Raw genomic sequence first — 24371 nt, 5'->3', positions numbered from 1 at the left:
TTCCACCCGACAGCAACGGGACTAGAGACTAGGGATGGGACTATAATCGCTATTATCGTTTACCGTGATAAAAAACGATAATCGTATCGTGGAGATTAAAATTTATGGTGAAATCGTCCTCCGTCATGCACTGGAATCGATTCATCTTTTATTTGCCAAGCTGCATATCAGGTACCACTTAAAAGTAACCCTGTAAATAACGTACTTGATGCAGTAATCTTTTTCCACTCTCTACCAAATCCCTTTGAGCTTGTAGATCTGCTATTTTTTGGAATATGGTCCCATCCCTAGTGTAGACCGGGACATAGGGCATTCACTAACAGTTATTTTTAGTATTCAAATTATTCGACCTCAAAGTATTCCAATAGTCGAATATTCGACAGGACTGGCCAAACTGTCAAATATTAAGTAAGCAAGAGGCGAACATTGTGAAAATAGCCGATCTACACGTTGTGAGCATGTAGATCTGCTATTTTCACAATATTTATCTGCGGAATCGAGTCACATTAAATGTAATACCTACATTCAAAGTGCTTGTCAGGGTGGGGGTCCCCAGTTCATATATGTTTATTTTGGAGGTCACGGTCTAAAAAGGTTTGAGAAGCCCTGGTATAGAGCATTAACAAATTCATCCACCAGGGGCATTGACAACTCATTCTTATGACTTCCTATCAAGCCAAGCTTTATAAACTATATATATTTTTAAAGAGAAAACAATTAAAGAAATGTAAAAAATAAGCGAATATTCGACTTAGGTGAACAACGTTGAATAGTGACTTTGATATTCGAATATTCGAATATTCAAATAGTTGGTGAATGCCCTACCGGGACGACTGGGCCGTACCTGGACTGTGAGAAGACGGAGGAGACGCTGAACGCAGCGTTCCTCGACCGTCCCTGCGCGTCCTCCGGCGCCGCCTGCGGATCAGAACCGGCGGCGTCCGCTCCGTCTCCCTCCCGTTCCCGCCCCGCCACCACCGCCCCGTTTGGTTTCTCCCTCTCCTCCTCCTCCTCCACAGGCCCCGGACCCCCCAAGCCGCCCAGCAGCTCCGGGGACGCCACAGGGTAGGCTCCCGTGGCGAACTGGTCCAGGTAGGAAAGCAATCGCACACAGATCCCGAGAGAGAGAGGGAGGGGAGGGGGCTGGGACGAGCCGCAGGGGCCGAGGGGGGACAGGGATGAGGAGGGGGGCAACGTGGCGGAGGCCTCCGCTAACTCCACAAACTGATGGAAGCTCCTCCCCCCTTGGGAGGGTCTGTCTCTGTCTGCCGCCGCGGGGGGCTTCTTCTTCTTGGGAGAGCGGGGGCCCCCCCTCTCCGCTGCCGCCTCCTCCTCGTGGGTCAGCAGCCGCGGGTCTTTTGGGGTCGCCTGGAAGAATAGGCCCGTCACAATTATTACATAATCGTCTAATCGCAAGTATTTGATATAATCGCAGTTATTTTGTCATGATCGTCATAATCGTTTCCATGTTGAAAAATGTTGAAATATTTTCAAACATTTCAACAAAATAGTGGAAATAGCAGATCTACAAGCTCACAACGATCGGCTATTTCCACTATTAATGTTCTTTTTTTAAGTATAACGTTGTCATATATGTCAGTCATTTCTTTGTATATTTAGGTTATGTGTCATATCTGCCGTGTGCAACTTCAAAGCCTACAGGCGAAACAGAAACGCAATCATCAACGTCAAAAACGCGATTAAATCGCTAATCGCAATTATTAGAGTGACAATGAATCGCCAGGTAAAATGTATACCTGGAAGCAGGGCATTCACGAATAGTGATTTTTAGTATTCGAATTATTCGACTTCAAAGTATTCGAATAGTCGAATATTCGACAGGACTGGCCAAACTGTTAAATATTAAGTAAGCAAGAGGCGGATATTGTGAAAATAGCCGATCTACATGCTCACAACTTGCGAGGCGTTGTGAGCATGTAGATCTGCTATTTTCACAATATTTATCTGCGGAACCGAGTGCTTGTCAGGGTGGGGGTCCCCAGTTCAAATATGTTTATTTTGGGGGTCACAGCCTAAAAAGGTTTGAGAACACCTGGTATAGAGCATTAACAAATTCATCCACCAGGGGCATTGACAACTCATCCTTATGACTTCCTATCTAGCCAAGCTTTATAAACTATATATTTTTTTTAAATAGAAAACAACACAAAAATAAGCGAATATTCGACTTCGGTGAACAACGTCGAATAGTGACTTTGATATTATATGTAAATTAATAAAAATATTTGAAACGAATATTCGAATATTCGAATATTCGATGAATGCCCTACCTGGAAGCAGCCCAGTTGGAGCAGGGCCTCGGCCAGCCTCTCGTAGAAGCCCTCCGTCTGGAAGTGGTGAGCGTTGACGGGGTGGAGTCGCACGGCCGTCGCCAGGATGTGGAGGGCCAGCAGGAGGAGGTCCAGCACCCACTGGGTGCCCCACGGCGGCGGCGGCGGCGGCCCCCCACCCTCCCCGCCGTCCCGGGCCGGGGACAGAGCCCCCTCCATGTCCACCACCAGAGACAGCAGGCCGGTGAAGCCCCCCGCTCGCCTGAAGGCGTCCCAGCTGTTGGGGCTCTCCAGGACCTTCAAGACCGACTGAGAAGACACAACAGCACAACAGGGTTAAGCCTCGATCAGAGCTATCCACCGCAAATTTGAGGTGGAAAGCTTTCCACCTCAAGTCAGAAAATAAGTGAAGGCCATCATAGTCAGTCACGGTGAAGTCCTTTTCATCGTGACTGGTCTAGGTCTGTTGTGCCCTGCACTGCCCCTCAGCGCCCCCTGTCGTTTCTCCCCCCTTCTGACTTGGTTTGGCCCATTTGACTCTGATTGACTCACAGCTGGACCTGGTTCTCTGATTGCTCTGTTGTTCCTGCTACTTATGTTGGCCAGTTTGTTTCACTATTTGCTTTTGCATTACCCATGTTAAGACGTGGCTCCCTGGGTTCCACCTGTCGTTTGCCCTGCGAGGCTTTAAGTTTGTACCCGTTCAGTATTTCTGCAGCCCTGTGAGGCGAACCTCGTTTTGTTCCTGTTTTATTCTACTGTACTGTAAGTCCGGCCCTGTGTAGTTTCCGGCTGTGTTTTCTGTTGTTTTACTACAGTAAAGTTTGTTGTTGCCACCTATACCACCTCTGCATCATAATTCTGTGCTCATTCTAGCCTCTGGGTTCCCATGCTTAACAAGGTCGACCAATCAGTGAACGGGGTGAAGAGCCTATCTGTCTGATAGTAAAAACAGCGAGATGTGTCGGGACTCGCGGTGGAATGCTCTTCACCGCGAGGAATGACGTAACGTTGTAGTTTCATGACTCAAAAAGACTACACGCGACTCTGATCGAGGCTTTAGGGCAGGGGTCTTCAATGTTTTCAGGCCCAGGACCCCTTAGCTGAGAGGAGATTCTCATCGATTTCATAGATGAGAATCTTTTTACTTTTTTGACACTTAACCACTTAGAATCTTAAATTGTCGATACTTAGTAAACTTGACCTTTCACTCTGTACTTAGTCTGATCTTTTTCCCCCTCTACACCAAAGCTCTTTACCGAAAATAGCCGATCTACAAGCTCACAACGACTCGCAGCGTGAGGCGTTGTGAGCTTGTAGATCTACTATTTTTGTCTAAAGTTCTCAGAATATGGACACTAGGGTTCAAGCGGTTAATATAAAAAAGGAGAAAAAAAAGAAAAAAAAGATTTGGAGGACCCCCTGTAGTAACTCTGAGCAAATGTTTAAGAAGTAGTGAAAACAGCCGAACTACAAGCCCCCAACGCGGCGCGAAGCAACGTGTTATGAGCTTGTAGATCCTGGGCAAAAAAAGTCTAATTTCTCTTTTGGGTCTCGAGCTAAAAAGTTAGGGAACCACTGCTATAGTCAACTACTTTAGCTGGGGACCCCCTGGTACTCTCCTGGTTCATGTTGACCCAACGCAAAGATCCATTCCCCCTCCTAACATCAGGGTTCCTAACTTCCTACACATTTTTTTCCAAAACTTTTCCAAAACTTTTCCAGAATATTTAACCCAATTTCCAGGACTATATAACAATAATTCAGCTCAATAACAAGTCGCTTACCCCTATGCGCAAAGCCCAAAGACAGGCAGTGTATGCCAGTGGTTCTCAACCTTTTCAGGCTGTGACCCCCGAAATAATCATATTTGAACTGGGAACCCCGACGAGCACTAAGAGTTGAGGAATTTTGTATAACACGTTTCTATTGTGAAAATAGCAGATCTACATGCTCACAACGCCTCGCGTTTGCGAGGCGTTGTGAGCATGTAGATCGGCTATTTTCACAATTTCTGCCTCTGTTATATATTTTACAATTTGGCCAATGTTTATTTGGCCAATGTTTAATTTGTCATTTCAGAGGTATTAACAAAATCAATAACCAAAGACAATGCATAACTATTTTTTCCAGGACCTTCCAGGACCCTTGATCAATTCCAAAACTTTTCCAGTACTGGAATTTCATGACCGTGGGAACCCTGCAACATGTAAACAGTTCTTTTCTAGTCAATTAAAACAGCCTGGTGACGAAGTCAAAAAAAAAAAAAAAAAAGGAACAGATGAATAGATGAAACATATATAGATATATCATGAATCATTTTTGGTAACTAGTTTTGAGAGGTGAACCAAATGCTATCAGCTTTTTTTATTTGATTTGGAGAGCTAATCCATCAGAGGGGTAATGTGGGGGGAATGTGATTAACTCAGAGTGGAGTAATCACAATGCTCTCTACACGCAACAGCCCGGGTCACACCCTGTATCTGACTGGCACCTGCTTTAACCAAGTTAGCTAAACACACACACACGCACGCGCATGCACGCGCGCACACACACAACTAACAGGGTGAATGCACACACCAAAACACCAAGAAATATTCACACATGGTAAATGCTTACACACACACACACACACACACACACACACACACACACACACACACACACACACACACACACACACACACACACACACACACACACACACACACACACACACACACACACACACACACAACTAACAGGGTGAATGCACACACCAAAACACCAAGAAATATTCACATGGTAAATGCTTACACACACACACACACACACACACACACACACACACACACACACACACACACACACACACACACACACACACACACACACACACACACACACACACACACACACACACACACACACACACACAGGGAGAATGAACACGCACACGCGCACGCACACAGACACGCACCAGCACACCAGTGGAATCCACATACACATTGTAAGCGCTATTCTTGCAGCCATCTATAAAAATGGACACCCACAGTAGGTGTGTAACTCGGTTAAGGTTAATCGGATCTGTGTGGCGTTGGGCTGATCTGATCAGGCTCCGAGTGCCATCGCACGCGGCCGGCGCTCTAATCAAATCCGAGCGGAGTTAACAGCTAAAACCTGTATTAGCAAATCAATCTGCATTCTGTCCTTAATGTGATCACGGTCCCACAGGCAGCGGTAATAAATTCACTAGCTTATTATGCTCTAAAGTGCATTACGATTCTGTTGATTGGGCGCAGAATGGAACGATCAACATGCTATGTGTGCATTGTAAGATCCTGTGTAGAGTGTTCATTTAACACTGAGTGCAGTACACTGTATTCTCTCAGAATTAACCACTTGAACCCTATATATCTTGGGTCTTCAACAGGGTGTCCAGGACCCCTAGGGGGTCCTCAGAGTTAATACAGGGGGTCCTCCAAATCTTTGAGTGATAGAACGTTTATTTTTCCTCCTTTTTTATATTAATCACTTGAACCCTAGTGTCCATATTCTGAGAACTTTAACCAAAAATAGCAGATCTACAAACTCACAACGTGAGCTTGTAGTGTGAGCTTGTAGATCAGCTATTTTTAGCAAAAAGCTTTGGTATACAGGGGAAAAAGAGCAGAATAAGTACAGAGAGAAAGGTTCAAGTGGTTAAATATCTGAAAACACAAATTGACATGAATCCAAAATATACTGATGATTGTGCTGTCAAACGAAACTACATGGAATCTATGAACAGGTTGTGGGGGTCCCAGCTTCATCTCTCTCTCAACTAAGGGGTCCTTGGCCTTAACACATTGAAGACCCCTGTTATATATGGTTGACCAGAGTCCCTCAGGACTATGCTAGTGTCTTTTCTGTTTTCTGTTATTGTGGGGAAGACTTTTTGCTGATAATAGATAATCAACAAGCTGCAAAACTTAAGCTTTCCCCACAATAGGGATGCTGGGGTTTAAGTGGTTAAAGGTTATATCAACGACATTTTTGATGCAAACGAATAATAAAACTAGAAATGCACTCTGTCGAGGTGCCAACTTGCAACTTGTGCACAAGTAGGCCATGTATGGCCTACTTGTGCACCAGCAGAGCGGGTCATGAGGTGTGCTCACCACTGGCATCACCAGGAATGCTGGTCCCTCATTGGCTGTTAATGATGACGTTGCCAGAAATGCTGGTCCCTGATTGGGCTACGGGCTTAAACCTACTACCTATATACTGTACGCAGCCAAACGCAGTACTTGCACGCTCTGCTAGCGCAAGTAAATATATATAAATATATTATATATATAAATAAAGTACATAATACCCCCACAGAGAAAATATTGCTTTTCCCCTGGGGGAAAAAAAATGTTATTATTATGACTGTGAATGTGACCGTGCATACAGTATGAAGGAAGTACATTACCTGCAGCAGGTCGTGTTTCAGAGCGCCCTCCTGTGGCGTGGAGGAGCACAGCGCTCCGATGGCGGTGCTCATGAACTCCTCTGGGTTGACCTCGGCCAGCTGCTCCAGGATGTGCAGGGCGGGGCCTCGGTACTGCTCCTCGTCCAAGAAGATCTTGATGTAGGGGACCATGCCCAGGTCTCGCACCGACACTGCACCAGGCAGGGACGTGCAGAGAGTTTTAGAGAGGCAGGGGCTGACATTTCTAAAAGTTTCTTTTGGTGAAAATATTGAAAATAGCAGACCTCCAAGCTCACAACACGTTGCAGTACTTGATACCACACTGAACTAAGCATAAGGCAATTCTGGGGACATGGCAAAAATAGCAGACCTCCAAGCTCACAACGCGTTGCAGTACTTGATACCACACTGAACTAAGCATAAGGCAATTCTAGGGAGGGCAATTCTTTAACATAAAATGCTGCATTCAAGTTCAGGAGACTTTGGACAAGGCAATTCTCTTGAATGCTGCCTTCAGGTATGGCATGGAAAGAGGGCATTAGCATTTCTTTCACCATAGTAAAAACAGAATTCATGGTCTGGAGAGGGCACTTTTTGCAGAGGGATAAAAGGGCATGGGCTCAAGCCCCCTTTGATGTCTGGTCTACAGTATATGTGCAGTGCATGTGCCTGGTACCAGGTGAACACACACATAATGAGTACACACACACGATAGTAGAATGCATAGAGGTGTCACGCACAAACACGCATGACAAAAGGTCATGTTATGTGGGCGATGTCATGCTATGTGGAGGGCTATGTGGGCGATGTTGTATATGACGTGTCAAGCAGCTGACCAAAGCCCTAAATAAGGAGCTCTCTCGTCAAATTATTGTCTATGCGACAAAAACTAACAAATATCCATGAATTCAAGTCTCCCTGGGGTGAGTAAACGATCGGAAAAAAAGTCATTGTGGGTGTTAACTATCCCTCTAACTGATTCATTGTACTTCCTCTTGCTGTCAGTGCTGCCACTGAATGTTGTATGTGATTTGTTTACTCCCATCACCACCAGTTGGCTCTGCTTTCCCTTAGGGTTCTGTTTCCCCTGCTCTTAAATAGTTGTCTGTTAATGTGCTGAGCGAGAGCAAGGCAAGAATTTCATAGAGGCCATGAAGGCCATGGCCGCCATTGCCCCTCAGTTTGGCCTTGTGCCCCTCAAACCAACCTGAGGCATTAATGCCCCAGCTGACACCAGTGTATTTTTGTGTCAATATGTAGACACCAGTGTCATTTTTTTGGTCAATATGTAGACACCAGTGTCATTTTTTTTGTCAATATGTAGACACCAGTGTCTCTTTCTTGTCATGTAGACACCAGTGTCTTTTGTTGAGATTCCCATCTTTTAACCAATCCAGTGACTTTGATTGGTGCAGGGGCAGGGATGAGCATGGATCAGATTGTAAATACTATCATTTATCTATTTCACTGCTCATCCCTAACCCTTAAATTCAACAAATTCTTTCAATGGACTAAAATCTGGTTTTATTTGATGGCCTTCCTGCCCTGGCATTTGGCCTTTGTGCCCTCAAGAAATGGACAACACCAAAGGCCAAGTGGCCTTGCCCCTAAAATGACAAAATGCCTGGCCTGGCAGAGAGTAATATTACAGAGCCTGAATGCCACGATGAAATATAATATTCACACTTGTATTTACATTGTATGCATAAAATGTTCTCAAGCTATTAATAGTCTCTATCTACTCTCTATCTGACTGAACATATTTTTAGAATCGTCTGTCACGATGCACTAGGTGCTATCCCTATTGTTTGATTCAACGGTACATCTAATGTTGGTCTCAAAAGAGGAACTACTTGTCAGTTAAAAATAAAATATAGGGAAGTGAGATGTACAATATAATCGACCGTGGGCGTGGGGAAATTCAGGTGTCATAGCAGCAACAACAGTAAGCATAAAAGACAGTAGAGAGAAAAGAATAAGATAAATGCATAATAGAAAATCAAATAGAACATAATAAGTCTGACCCCAGCTATATGCACTTGGTCTGACTCAGCATTGACAATACTGTCAAATACTCAATAGTGACGACACGCCTAAGTCTAACAGGCTCTTTATTAATTTGCATAGCTGCAGCTCTGTTACTTACATCACAGTGTTCTAAAAAGGTCAGCCTAGTATATATTTATTTACCCTCCTGTTTCGTTTTTAATAAACAGAAAATAAATTTTCAGGTAGGTGACAAAATTTCAGCCAATCAGGAAAAAGTATCCATTTACGAGCTTATATTTCATAGTCTTCTAATTTCTTTGTGTCATCACTTCCAATTTCACTTGTTTAATCTGTATCCTGACTGAGTTCTTTATCCTGATTGGATAAAATTGGTATCCCGACCAGAAAATGCATTTTCTGTTTAGTAAAGAGTTGGAGAGACATGGAGACCCCTGTCCTGTTACTGAACAAACACTATATAGCAATGAGTACTATCGGAATATGTAAGCCATTTACCATGAGAGGGAGTGGGTTGTTGGCTGATTTACCACTGTTTCAGGGTTGTGGCATGAGGCAAAAGCCGAGTGCCAAACAACCCTGAAACAGTGGTAAATCAGCCAACAACCCACGACCCTCGAATGGTAAATTGCTTTTCTACCACTTCTACCATATAAATGAAAGAAAACACAGTTGTAACTTGCTATTTAATTATACAACTGCAACACAACAGTGGGTGGGGTCCATGAGCCAACTCAAGGTTGTTAACTGATTTACCACTGTTTTAAGCCAATCAGAATCCAGTATCTTAACATGTGACCACAAAAAGTGGTAGAAATAGTTATTTAACACCTATTTTAACCAAAGAAAATCCCTTACCTTACCTTTAAACAAACTACTAAAAAGAATCGGCCTAGGGTTCCATGCCTCTTTAACCACTTAAACCCCAGCATCCGTATTGCGGGGAAAGCTTTTGCAGGGAAAATTGCTATTATGAGCAAAAGGCCTTCCCCACAATAACAGAAAAGTGAAAAGACACTAACTAGTATAGAGCCCTGAGGAGGAAACACAGTCAACCATATAGAGTTTAAGAAAGTAGTAATACGTGTGTGTGTGTGTGTGTGTGTGTGTGTGTGTGTGTGTGTGTGTGTGTGTGTGTGTGTGTGTGTGTGTGTGTGTGTGTGTGTGTGTACCTGTGTTTCTGATGGACCTCAGGGTCAGGGCTGCCACCACTTTGAGCATACAGGTGGTGAAGGCTCTCTCACTGGCCTCCACGCATGACTGCTCCTGGGGACCTGCAGCACACCGGCACAACCACACCAAATCAATCAGCTCACGGGTATGATCTAGTCCAGGGGTCTTCAACAGGGGGTCCGGGACCCCTAGGGGGTCCTCAAGAGTTACTACAGGGGGTCCTCCAAATCTTTGTGTGATAGAAACCTTTTTCTCCTTTTTTATATTAACCACTAGCGTCCATATTCTGAGAACTTTGGCCAAAAATAGCAGATCTACAAGCTCACAACGCCTCGCAGCTTGTGAGTCGCAACTTGTGAGCTTGTAGATCGGCTATTTTTGGCAAAGAGCTTTGGTGTAGAGGGGGAAACAGAGCAGACTAAGTACAGAGTGAAAGGTCAAGTTTATAAGTATTGACCGTTCAAGTGGTTAAATATCTGAAAACACAAATGGACATGAATCCAAAATACACTGATGATTGTGATGTCAAACAATGCAACTATATGGAATCTATGAAAAGGTAGTGCTGTGGGGGTCCCTGCTTCATCTCTCTCTCAACAAAGGGGTCCTTGGCCTGAAAACGTTGAAGACCCCTGATCTAGTCAGTACAACTAACATTTAGAATGTGCACATGGAAAAATAGCTTCTCATTCTGCTGCTCTGCCACCAAAATGTGTAATGCTCTGACAGCATCCATTAAACTAAAGGATGTGTAACACTGGTCCTGGTGTCCCCAGGACCCCACTTTGAGAACAAATTAATGAACATCTCAGCTTAACAAAAAGGCCTCATACAGGGCGTGTGATATTTATTAAGCGATAACAATGAGAGGGGCTGATTGCGATGCTGAGGTGTCTGTACCGCTGAGCTGCGGCTGCAAACCAAGATGGAGTGCCGTTTTGATCAGCACAGCACCCAGCGTTTTATTGCGTTTACGGGACAGCGGTGTGACGCCGCTAAGCGTTTCAAAGTGAGAGTTTTGAAAATAAAGAGAGACTGAATTTCCGCAACTCAAGATGGTTGTCGTGATTGATTGAACGTGCTGCGAAATTACAGGTTTTATTGCTAATGACTTTCAACCAGACGTCCATACTTTGCGTGTTGCCATTTTAGACCAGGATACTTTTTTTAACTAAACATAAAAATAAATAAAAATAAATAGCAGTTCTACAAGTCACAATGTGTATCACTAAGATGCGTTGTGAGCTTGAAGATCTACTTTTTGCCATATGACAAAAATATATAGTACTTAACAGTTCTACTGCCATATTTATTATTTATTTATTTGTGCTGGTGCCATCAAAAAGTAGCTTAGTTTGCGATGTTATAGAAGATTATCTATGGATTATGTCCAAACATAATCGTTTTCAATGGACACAAATATCTGTACTGTAGCCAAAAAGACCAAGAAATGGTGCAACCTCGCCCTTTGCTTTTCTCCCTTAGGCATCTTACTGGTAGGTAGTTTAATGAGGAATGCAGTATGGTGGTAGGTAGGTAGTTATGGCCTTTGATGTAAGATTTTCACTTTCTAGGATAACTATATTTGCTATTCCCAGATGATGCCCTTTTAGGGTACCCCTCATGCCCATATATGGAGATCCCCAGGCTTTACTAATTAACATAAGTTTTATGCCCATATATGGAGATCATTGTCCCAATGTCATCAGATATATGGGCATAAATGGACACAGGCAAACTAGATGGGCTGTATGGATATCCAGATGTGTGATGTAAGTGTTTTATTCCAAATGTGGCACCCCACAGACATATTTCCAGAAACAAAATCCCTTTCATGCCCATATATGGAGATTTCTGATGTCATCAATCCCAGGCCCTGTAAAAAACATGGTTGCTATGGTAAACAGTTGGTTGCTAGGGTAAACAGTTGGTTGCTAGGGTAAGAAAACATGGTTGCTATGGTAAACAATTGGTTGCTAGGGTAAACAGTTGGTTGCTAGGGTAAAAAAAACATGGTTGCTGTGGTAAACAGTTGGTTGCTAGGGTAAACAGTTGGTTGCTAGGGTAAACAGTTGGTTGCTAAGGTAAAAAACATGGTTGCTATGGTAAACAGTTGGTTAGTAGGGTAAACCTTCAATGATTTTGACATCTTGTTACTAATCTGTCGGTAGATAATGCCGGTCTTATATAAGGGTCATTTGTGTACGGTGTGATGTCATACTGATGTCAGCAGTGTGACAGGAGATAAGCGACCAACGGTCGCTTATCTCCCGATTAGGGAGTCTTACTGGTCTGATCACATTGAGAGACAGAAACGAGTATACTGCATGAGGACTATTTGGATGAGTACCTGTTCTAGATGCAGGGACCACTCCAGCCTTGCGGAGGATCTTGGCTCTCCTTCGGAGTTCCCCCAAGAGGAGCTCCAGAAGACCTCCGTCGCTCAGCACTTCTGCTACCAGGCCACTACGCACAGTCATCCTAGAGAGCAGAGAGGAATGGAGAGTCTGAGGCCACGGCTATACAAATATGGATCTTTTTCGGATCGCACATTTTCGCATATCCATATAGAAAAATATCCAGGTCCACACGAGTCAATAAAAATATCTAGCTCCCATGATCAGCTCCAAAAAGCATGCCAGGCCAGTAGGTTGGCGCGGTGGCAGTAAGTGATTAGTAATACCATAGCAATAAGTGCCTACTCCGTTTTTCATGCCTACACGGATCCACTGAATCGGATATTTTTTCGTTTATCCGTTCAGAATAAATATCCTGTTTAGCGGCTGAAATCTCCGTCTTCGTGAGGCTGCAAGCCCCAATCTCACAACAAAAGGTGCGAAAAAGATACAAATTCGTGTAGCCATGGTCTAAGTGGTCCCACTACTGACAGAACAACATGCTTACCTAGTGGTGGTCAGCTTAAGACCGTCTATTACATAATTCATGGGTTGCATTGTAGTCCTAAACGGCCATGTTGAGGACCAACACAGGTGTTTCAATTTGTCCGATTAGCATAGAACTAATGTTCTACGCCAATCAGAACACCTGTGTTGGTCCTCAACATGGCTGGTGTAGGACAATGCAACCCATGAATCGCAATTGTTTTCCATAACTGTCGTAATCGTTTCCATGTTGAGAAAGCCTCATACATTTTGGTGAGCTTGTAGATCGGCTATTTCCACAATTTTGTAACAGATTTTGAATATAAAATATGAAATATGGCGTATCTTGACCATGATATATTATATATTTATCTGCCACAGTGTGAGGCCTAAAAGTGACACAATGAAATTGTTGATTGCAATTATTTGTGTGACAATGAATGGTCAAGTAAAATATAATTAATAATGGTCACAACCCTAAGTCAGCTGCAGCTCACCTGTGGTAACAGCTGAGGGCCGTCACTCCAAACTCCACCCCCGCCCCGCCTCCAGCTAGTGTCCCAGCCAATCCTTGCTTCAGCACACTCTGCACTGCGCGCAAGGTCTCGTGGGGGATGTAGTTCAACTGGAATACCACCTGTGGGGAAACCAAGATTTATTACACATTTTGATATCTAGTACTTAGTGGCACTAGAGACTGTAGTCTGCCTTATTTACAAATAATAGTACACACCTTATATACATTTGTGTTTTGGAATTTAATATTTTCCCTTTTTCTTAAGTGTAAGCTTATACGGAAAATAATTTCTCCAGATCTTTTACACCTATAAACTTGTTGAACTGATATTAAAAAGATGCAGTCAGCGCCCGCTGGCCTAGTGGTCCAGGCGCATACCAAATAGGCTATGATGCCTGGCAGCGCGTCGCCAGTTCAAGTCCTTTACTGTGTGTCAATCCCCTTCTCTCACACCCTGTTTCCTGTCTATATCTTCACTGTATACTACTAAGACGCCTAAGGGCGGCAAGCGGACCATGTCTGGTGCGTTAGCCATACTAGCCCTTACCCGTTCAAAGATATGAGCTCTGAAATTATGTGCAGTGTGTGGGTTATGGGGTGTGCATTGTGCACACAGTAAATGAGGGATGGAAAGTAACTTTAACTGGTGCTTACATGATAAAATGTAGGAGCATCAATGTAAGAAATACCCGTTTCGTTTAATGGCTACAGAGATACTGTGATCTGCATGATTTTTGGACAACATCTGTAACAGGGCCAGACCCCCCCCCCCCCCCACCCCACACACACACACACACACACACACACACACACACACACACACACACACACACACACACACACACACACACACACACACACACACACACACACACACACACACACACACACACAGCTGGTTAAACATGTTGCCTCATGCTAGATGCAGAATAGATAAGCCTCATGCTAGATGCAGAATAGATAGTACACCATAAAAATGCTAATATACAGCATACGATTTGTGAAAGTGACAAACGGGCTTCACAGTTGTGTCAGGTGTGTTCATATGCTAAACATGTTGCCTCATGCTAGATGCAGAATAGATAAGCCTCATGCTAGATGCAGAATAGATAGTAGATACACCATAAAAATGCTAATATACAGCATACGATTTGTGAAAGTGACAAACGGGCTTCACAGTTATGTCAGGTGTGTTCATATGCTAATGGTGATGCGATTTCAGATCAATTGCTCCAGCCATTGAGGAGAAACGCTGTTACAGACACTCAGACAGACAGAAAATGCTAATATACAGCATACGATACCATAAAAATGCTAATATACAGCATACGATTTGTGAAAGTGACAAACAGGCTTCACAGTTATGTCAGGTGTGTTCATATGCTAATGGTGATGCGATTTCAGATCAATTGCTCCAGCCATTGAGGAGAAACGCTGTTACAGACACTCAGACAGACAGAAAATGCTAATATACAGCATACGATTAGTGAAAGTGACAAACGGGCTTCACAGTTATGTCAGATTTAAGTCTCATGAGGAGGTGGCATAACGCTATTCTCATGCATGCTTAATCACTTTGATTGTTGTATTGCTTATTGGTTATTGTATTGCTTTGCTTGTTGTGGGTCGCTTTGGATTTTGAGCTTCCAGTTTGGGTATTGATGTTGATTAAGTCCCATGGGGAGATGGCATAACGCTATCCTCATGCTTAATCACTTTGATGGTTGTATTGCGTATTGTATTGCTTTGCTTGTTGTGGGTCGCTTGGATTGGGAGCTTCCAGTTTGGGCATTGAGCTTCTGCTAAATGCCTAAACTGGAGCCAGGAGGTATGCGGTCAGCCTATAGGCTTGACTCAGGGAAAAGGACGCCCCTGCCTTGCACAGTCCCATGAGAAGTCTGCCATCAATAAGATGAGCGATACTCTCATGATTAATTGGAAATGACGCAAGTTCGGGACTCATGACCCTGAGCTGGCCGCCTCCGGAGAGGGTGTATAGTGTATAATGGCCGAAACACCCTAAGACCTGGAGGAACACTACTGATGATGCGTCCTAGATTAAAAACTAACCCCAGCCCCCCCCCCCCTCCCTTGCAGATGACACACACACACACACACACACACACTCTCTCACACGCATGTGCCTGCACAAAGGAAATTAACATCTTATCCTGTGTTTTGTAAAACTCAGGTGTGTTCATATTCTAATGGTGATGCGATTTCAGATCAATTGCTCCAGCCATTGAGGGGAAACGCTGTTACAGACACTCAGACACTCAGACAGACAGACTTTTGGATAATTATATGTTAGATATGGAGACCCCTGGTACCCATATATGGAGATCCATGTACAGTACTGTATATGGAGATATGCTGTGAGACCCCAAACATGCTTACTCAGTTATTTGTTATGTGGAAGTCCTATGATTTCTATCACATCTGACATCATACATACAATCCCTTTTATGCCCATATGGAGATCCCTGTCTGTAGAACCAGCCACACAGATATGGGCTGTCTTCCTCCAGTCCTGTTAGATATGGGCTTAATATTGATGACATCAGGGATCTCCATATATGGGCATAAAAGGGATTCTGTTAGTGTTGTACTCCTGACATCACAGTGATGTCAGAGCAGCAAACCCATAAACCATAAAAAAGCGTACACGTCTAGACAGACAGACGGACGGATGGACGGAGACACAATGTGCCGCATTGATGATGTCACTCTTGCCCAAATATGGAGGGCCGGCAGCCTGCGCACATCGGTGTTGTCAGGAATGCATGGCAACTGTTTGTGTTGTGAGTGAGGTCACACCAGAGCTCTGCCCAGCATGTATAATATTTGAACATATTTTTGAATTCCACTTCATTCCACAGAGACCAGAGATGAGCATGCAGTGTTCTTACCCAGTGCCGTGAGAGAAGGAGAGGATAAATACATTGTCCATTACCCAACAGAGCCTAAAACTCTGTCCCTATCACAGGCCATGGATAGATGCAGATTTGATGATGAACCGCAACTCCAGGAAGGAGTGTGTTCTCAATCTTCCCAGACTAAAGTCTGCTGTTCTGATTGTACATGCTTCCGATCTCAATCGAGCCATGACGACCTCTGCTGCCAAATGCCCATAAATGGACAGATCCCTTCAGAATCCTTCCAGCAAATCACCAGAATTGTAACAAGCCAGGAGCAAGGAGACACAGACGATTACAGTCAAAGGTTTACCAAGACTTTAACTCAACCAGGAGAAGTAAAGACACAACAGCTTAATTATACATGGAGGAAAACTCACATCTGTAAACAGTGTGACAAGAGTTTCAGTAAGTTATGTCATCTGAAGAGACACATGTCAAACCACACAGGAGAAAAACCTTTCCACTGTGAAGAGTGTGACAAGACTTTCAGTCAGTTATATAACCTGAAGAGTCACCAGCGCATACACACAGGAGAAAAACCCTTTCACTGTAAAGAGTGTGACAAGAGTTTCAGTGAGTTAGGTCATCTGAAGAGACACCTGTCAATCCACACAGGAGAAAAACCTTTCCACTGTGAAGAGTGTGACAAGAGTTTCATTTGGTTAAGTCACCTCAAGAGTCACCAGCGTATACACACTGGAGAAAAACCTTTCATCTGTAAAGAATGTGACAAGAGTTTCAGTCGGTTATGTTACCTGAAGATTCACCAGCGTATACACACTGGAGAAAAACCTTTCATCTGTAAAGAATGTGACAAGAGTTTCAGTCATTCAGGTGACCTGAAGATTCACCAGCGTATACACACTGGAGAAAAACCTTTCATCTGTAAAGAATGTGACAAGAGTTTCAGTAATTTAGGTCACCTGAAGAGTCACCAGCGTATACACACTGGAGAAAAACCTTTTCACTGTAAACAGTGAAAACCACAATGGAGGAAAAAGCCCAATGTGGTCATACCAAAATATGGCTGTAGGCTGATACATTTTATGATTTCATTTCATTAAGCGTCCCGCATAGCTTGGCCAATGGCAAGCGTCGATGCACATAAATACGTACAGACAAAGCCAGATGTAGGAGAGGTAGCACTGCTCAAAAAACTATGCTGTACTATTCTGGTCGAGGTGCCAACTTGTGACTTGTGCACTCGTAGCCAGTATCTCTATGTGCTAAATGGTGCCAACGCTGCTTGGTTCCACATACAGACAGCACTCATCACCCTACTTGCACACTGAGGTGTGTGCTAACTGTGTGTGGATCCCTTTGAGTACTTAACAGTTTTCTGTAATGGTGGCCACTAATTTGCATATTTAGGAGCAGGCTTATTAACACTCATTCCATTAAAAATGCCTTAATCACATTGTCTGACACTCGGAAGAACACGTGTGCTTGCCTTGTTACCAGTGTTTGGGCAAGTTACTTTAAAAACATAACAAATTACTTTACTAGTTACTGCTCTGAAAAAGTAACTAGTTACGTTACTAGTTACTAAATTATAAAAGCAACTATTTACTAGTTATTTTACTTTAAATAATAATAATAATAAAACAAATGTAAAAAGCTTGTTGTGTTGTTTTGTGGCACAGTAAGAGAAAAGATAACTCCCTATCATTGTAGCAATTTTGATAATGAAATGTAGTGGAAAAATAAATGTAAAAAAAAAGGAGGAGGAGGTCCATCTGTCACTGGAGGTAGAGACGGTGGGATCTTTGGCAACTAGTTTAATATCCCCTTGCAATTTTGTTAGGTGTACCCATATATGGAGATCCATGTACAGTACTGTATATGGAGATATGCTGTGAGACCCCAAACATGCTTACTCAGTTATTTGTTATGTGAAAGTCCAATGATTTCTATCACATCTGAGATTATACATACAATCCCTTTTATGCCCATATATGGAGATCCCTGTCTGTAGAACCAGCCACAGACATGGGCTGTCTTCCTACATATATGGTCATTCCCATATGAAGTCCTGTTAGATATGGGCTTAATATTGAATACATTAGGGATCTCCATATATGGGCATAAAAGGGATTGTGTGGTTCCTTCCCATTATGCAGTCCTGTTAGATATTGGCTTAATATTGATGACATCAGGGATCTCGATTATAATTACATCCAAAAGACGCCTTCATTCACTTTTGGTGAATGTAGCCTTGGCCAGGAGGAGTTGATGTCATCAGGTGGGTACCAATGATCATCAGGTGTTTCAACCCTTAACCACAACACCCTCCCAATGGCGGGTCGACAGTGGTGGCCAAACCACTGCCCATCTCATCCTCCTGGCTTCCAGCTATGCTCCTCTCTCCTGCTCCATAACCAGCAAGAGGCTCTTTCTGCTGCAGCCCCCATCCTGCGAGCTGCTGTCTTCCTCTCCCTCCCTGTCATCCCAATGGCTGTGAGCATCCTCCACACTGACTGGGCAGGGAATCCTCTACAGCCGACCTCGACTGGGAACAGCCATGCCTGCCATCCTTTCCCCCTGCAGTCATGCAAGAGATCCTGGTACTTGGAGTTCTTTCTCTCGAACGCCTGCTCACAACCCTCTTCCCATGGGACTGTAAGTTCTATGAGGATGATCTTCTTTGCCTCTTCAGACCACAGTACCACATCTGGCCTCAGGGTTGTCTGGACAACCTGGGGGAATTGCAGTCTTCCCCCCAGGTCTACCTTCAATTCCCATGATTGGGCCTTTTGTAGCAGGTTGCTTCTTTTTGTAGCTGTGGTTGGTGGCTTTTGTCCCTCTCTTACAAACTTAATTGATGGTATTGTTTTCCCATGTGGTTGTCGTTTCTTGCATCTTTCCTGCTCCAGGGTGTTAGCCAGCTCCTTGAGTACTTTGTCATGGCGCCACCTGTATCTTCCTTGGGCGAGTGCGGTTTTACACCCTGACAGGATGTGTGCCATGGTACCCCTCTCCCCGCAAAGCTTGCACAATGGGTCCTCCCTCATGCCCCACTTGTGCAAGTTTGTCGGTGTCGGGAGTGTGTCATACACCGACCTTAGCAGGAAAGAGATGCGGAAAGGCTCCAATCTCCATAGATCTCCCCATGTGATCTTTCTCTTGGTTAGGTCCCATTTGGTCCATGCACCCTGGGACGCTAGCTCCACTGCTCTTGCCCTTCGACCTTCCTCCTCCAGGTTCCTCCTCCAGGTTCCACCTGGATCATGGCTCTTCTATCCTTGGTTCCTGCCTTCCCCCAATGCTGGATATGGGCAGTTCCAAGACCCTGTCTTCCTGTGCATGGCGTTCCAATGATGTCACGTAGCTTCAACATACTTTCAGCTTGTGCAACAGACGAGTCAGCCGCCCACTTGCGTCCTGATCTTGTGAGGATGCCTGCATGTCTGACTTGTTCGTCCTGGGAGTCTTTGTATGTCATTACGACTCTGCACTTTGCTACCTTAAATTCCTCCACCACGGATGACAGAGGAAGTTGGAGCTGCCCTGATCTTATATAGAGGCCTACTGAAGTGAAGCTTGGAGGGATTCCCAACCACTTTCGGAGGTACTTATTGATCTTCCTTTCCACTCCTTCAACGCTAGTCATAGGAACTTCGTACACTGTCAACAGCCACATGAGTCTTGGCAGCAGTCCATGCTGGTAAAGCCATGCTTTAAACTTCCCTGGGAGCCCTGATTTTTCGATCCTCCTCAGCCATTCCTCTGTCTGCTTTTCTGTGCTGGCGACATTGTTCCTGTCGGCAAGTGAGTCGTCGAACCACTTTCCGAGGCACTTGATCGGATTCTCCTCAATTGATGGAATCACTTCTCCTTGCACCAGCAGCTTGACCCTGTTCGTCAGTTTACCTTTCCTGATCACCATAGCCCTGGATTTCTTTGGCTTAAACTTCATTCTGGCCCATGTTGCCATTTGGTCCAGAACAGTTAGCACCCACCTCGCCTCCACATGGGTTGTGGTCGTCACCGTAAGGTCGTCCATGGAACCTCTTATCGGAGGTTGTCGGATGCCCGATTCCATTTTCGGACCTCGGGCCTCCTTCCCAGCAGCTGTTATCAGGAGGTTCATACCCATGATGAAGAGGATGGGGGAGATTGTGCAGCCAGTTACGATCCCCTTTTCCAGGGTTTGCCACCGTGTTGTAAAATGGGCTGTTTTGAATCGTAGCTGGATTCCGCCAAAGTAACTGATCATTCCCTTGATGTGCTGAGGGATGAGGTAATGGTCTAGTGCTGCATGGATAAGGGCGTGAGGGATTGTTCCATAGGCATTAGCCAAATCCAGCCAAACAACAGTTAAGTTGCCTTTACTGGCTTTGGCCTCCCGGATCATCTGACTGAGAACTCCGGTGTGTTCCAGACATCCAGAGAAGCCTGGGATCCCACCTTTCTGGATAGCGGTGTCAATGTATTCTCTGTCATGTATGAGGTCATCCTCTTGGCCAGTACAGAAAAGAAGATTTTGCCTTCTACACTTAACAGTGAGATTGTTCTAAATTGGTCTATGGTTGAGGAGTTCTCTTCTTTCGGCACAAAACAGCCTTCTGCCTTTTTCCAACAAGATGGTATGATGCCCTTCTTCCAGATCTTCTGGAGTAGCTTCCACAGCCTCCAAAGGAGCATTGGGCATTGCTTGTATACCTTATAGGGTATACCGCTTGGTCCAGGGGCTGATCCTGTTCTGGCCTTTTTCACCACCTCTTGGACTTCCTTCCAGGATGGTTCACTGATGTTGAGCTCTTTTCCAGGTGTGTCAATGCTGTCAATTTTTGGGTGGGCATCCAGGGCCTGGTTTCTGGAGATGTCATTATGGGTCTCTCTCAAGAACGCCTCCACATCTTCTCTGGGGCTGGTTAGCCTTCCAGATTTTGCTTCACCCAGTAGTGTTCTGGTGAATCGGAAGGGGTCTTTGGTGAACTGAGCTCTTTTGTTCTCCCTATCCTTCCTCCTTTTCCGAATGCTTTCTGCTCTTCGTCTGCAGAGACGTTCCCGGAGTTGACTCGTCAGATCCTTGATGCCTTCCCTTTCATTGACTGGTCCTCTTTTGAACCGCTTTTTGAGCATTTTTGTTTCTTCCCTCAAGCGATGGATTTCCCTTTCTCTTCTGCTTGGCTGGTGTGCAGCTGCAGTCTTGATGTTAACCTTCTTGTCCTCCATTCCAAAACGCTCCCTTGCCAGATTGTATGTATGTTATTGTTGTGAGAGTATTGACTTTCTGCTCAGCTGACCCTGCTAGTGTGGCTTCTAGCACTTTGTCGAGATCTTGGTCAAGTTGGTTCCACTCCTTGGTGTCACCCATCTTGGGCCATTTGATTCGTTCCCTCGCAGGATGGGTTTGGCTCTCTGGGGAGGCATCAGATGGGTCCCTCCTGAGGTCTTGAGGTGACACAGCTGCTAAGAGATCTCCAGTACTGTGGGGTGATTCCTGACTGGAGCTCTCCTGCGTCTCACCAGCTGCAAGCACTGTGCGCTGCATCTGTGACCCCTCTTTTCCACATTTGGTCCTGGCCTGGTGTATTTTAAGGCCTCTAGTGTTCTTGCAGGTTTTTCCGCAATGACACTTTACTTCCAATGCCTCCCCAGTTAGAGTTGTTTGGGTGAGCCTTCTCGTAATTCCTAAATCCGTTTGCCTGGCCGTTACCGTTGTGTCTGTCCTGTCGAGTCGCTCATCCTCCCCCCCTCTCGGGCGACTCTGGGGGTATTGCTCTGTATTCGTTTCTGTAGCTTGATTTGGTGCCCTCTTGCGAGTGCTGTGCACGAGGCTGCTAACCTAATACACCCACGCCAGTCTTTCCTGGAGGTCATCTGTCTCTCCAGAGTCACTCCATATATGGGCATAAAAGGGATTCTCTCACTCTTGCCCAAATATGGAGGGCCGGCAGCCTGCGCACATCGGTGTTGTCAGGCATGCATGGCAACTGTTTGTGTTGTGAGTGAGGTCAGACCAGAGCTCTGCCCAGCATGTATAATATTTGAAAATATTTTTGAATTCCACTTCATTCCACAGAGACCAGAGATGAGCATGCAGTGTTCTTACCCAGTGCCGTGAGAGAATAAATACATTGCCCATTACCCAACAGAGCCTAAAACTCTGTGCCTATCACAGGCCATGGATAGATGCAGATTTGATGATGAACCGCAACTCCAGGAAGGAGTGTGTTCTCAATCTTCCCAGACTACGGTCTGCTGTTCTGATTGTACATGCTTCCGATCTCAATCGAGCCATGACTACCTCTGCTGCCAAATGCCCATAAATGGACAGATCCCCTCAGAATCCTTCCAGCAAATCACCAGAATTGTAACAAGCCAGGAACAAGGAGACACAGACGATTACAGTCAAAGGTTTACCAAGACTTTAACTCAACCAGGAGAAGTAAAGACACAGCAGCTTACTTATACATGGAGGAAAACACACATCTGTAAACAGTGTGACAAGAGTTTCAGTAAGTTATGTAACCTGAAGATTCACCAGCGTATCCACACTGGAGAAAAACCTTTCCACTGTAAAGAGTGTGACAAGAGTTTCAGTCACTTATGTAACCTGACGATTCACCAGCGTATCCACACTGGAGAAAAACCTTTTCACTGTAAAGAGTGTGACAAGAGTTTCAGTCACTTAGGTGACCTGAAGAAGCACCAGCCTATACACACTGGAGAAAAACCTTTTCACTGTAAAGAGTGTGACAAGAGTTTCAGTCAGTTGTGTAACCTGAATAGTCACCAGAGCATACACACAGGGGAAAAACCCTTTCACTGTAAAGAGTGTGACATGAGTTTCATTTTTTTAAGTTACTTGAAGAATCACCAGCGTGTCCACACTGGAGAAAAACCTTTCATCTGTAAACAGTGTGACAAGAGTTTCAGTCAGTTAAGTAACCTGAGGGGTCACCAGCGTATCCACACTGGAGAAAAACCTTTCATCTGTAAAGAATGTGACAAGAGTTTCAGTCAGTTAGGTGACCTTAAGATTCACCAGCGTATACACAATGGAGAAAAACCTTTCATCTGTAAAGAGTGTGACAAGAGTTTCAGTCACTTAGGTAACCTGAAGAGTCACCAGCGTATCCACACTGGAGAAAAACCTTTCATCTGTAAACAGTGTGACAAGAGTTTCAGTCGGTTATGTTACCTGAAGAGTCACCAGAGTATACACACTGGAGAAAAACCTTTTCACTGTAAACAGTGAAAACCACAATGTGGGCACACCAAAATATGTCTGTAGGCTGATACATTTTATGATTTCATTTCATTAAGTGTCCCGCGAAGCTTGGCCAATGGCAAGCGCTGCTGCATATAAATACGTACAAACAGACAAAGCCAGATGTAGGAAAGGTAGCACTGCTCAAAAAACTATGCTGTACTATGCTGGTCGAGGTGCTAACTTGCGACTTGTGCACTCGTAGCCAGTATCTCTATGTGCTAAATGGTGCCAACGCTACTTGGTTCCACATACAGACAGCACTCATCACCCTACTTGCACACTGAGGTGTGTGCTAGCTGTGTGTGGATCCCTTTGAGTACTTAACAGTTTTCTGTAATGGTGGCCACTAATTTGCATATTTAGGAGCAGGCGTAGCACTTATTCCAAAAATGACTTAATCACATTGTCTGACACTCAGAACAACACTTTTGCTTGCCTTGTTACCAGTGTTTGGGCAAGTTACTTTAAAAAAATAACGAATTACTTTACTAGTTAGTGCTCTGAAAAAGTAACTAGTTACGTTAGTTACTAAATTATAAAAGCTACTATTTACTATTTACTTTAAATAATAATAATAATAATAAAACACATTTAAAACGCTTTTTGTGTTGTTTTGTGGCACAGTAAGAGAAAAGACAACTCCCTATCATTGTAGCAATCATCATAATGAAATGTAGTGGAATAATATATATTTTTTTTTTAAAGAGGAGGAGGTCCAATCCATCTGTGTCACTGGAGGTAGAGACGGTGGGATCTTTGGCAACTAGTTTAATAGCCCCATGCCCATTGTTAGGTGTTTCAAGAGGTTTGCATTGCTGCTATTTGCTGTGGCCAGTGTTTTCTGTCCTGCACACATTTATATTTTGACACATTTTTAGCGTCTTTTATTCCTGCAAAATAATGACTATATTAGTATATTTCCAAGT

General features: G+C 44.3%; 1 protein-coding gene across 1 annotated transcript in view; it reads right to left on the bottom strand.

Moving 5' to 3' along the window:
* The window catches only part of wdfy4 (WDFY family member 4), a gene marked incomplete at its 5' end in the record, with an annotated part of 162889 nt that overhangs the window by 119227 nt on the left and 19291 nt on the right, over window positions 1–24371 (bottom strand). Inside the window, 6 exons of the mRNA XM_080740791.1 lie at window positions 845–1368; window positions 2292–2600; window positions 6727–6917; window positions 9906–10007; window positions 12257–12387; window positions 13286–13425. Of these exons, the coding sequence (XP_080596917.1) occupies window positions 845–1368; window positions 2292–2600; window positions 6727–6917; window positions 9906–10007; window positions 12257–12387; window positions 13286–13425 (1397 nt within the window). The remainder of the gene's footprint in view (window positions 1–844; window positions 1369–2291; window positions 2601–6726; window positions 6918–9905; window positions 10008–12256; window positions 12388–13285; window positions 13426–24371) is intronic.

The sequence above is a fragment of the Nannobrachium achirus genome (genome assembly GCF_963921795.1).
Source record: "Nannobrachium achirus genome assembly, chromosome: 13".
NCBI classification, from domain to species: domain Eukaryota; kingdom Metazoa; phylum Chordata; class Actinopteri; order Myctophiformes; family Myctophidae; genus Nannobrachium; species Nannobrachium achirus.
The sequence above is the reverse complement of the archived record's forward strand: the minus strand, read 5'-3'. Positions and strand labels throughout refer to the sequence as shown.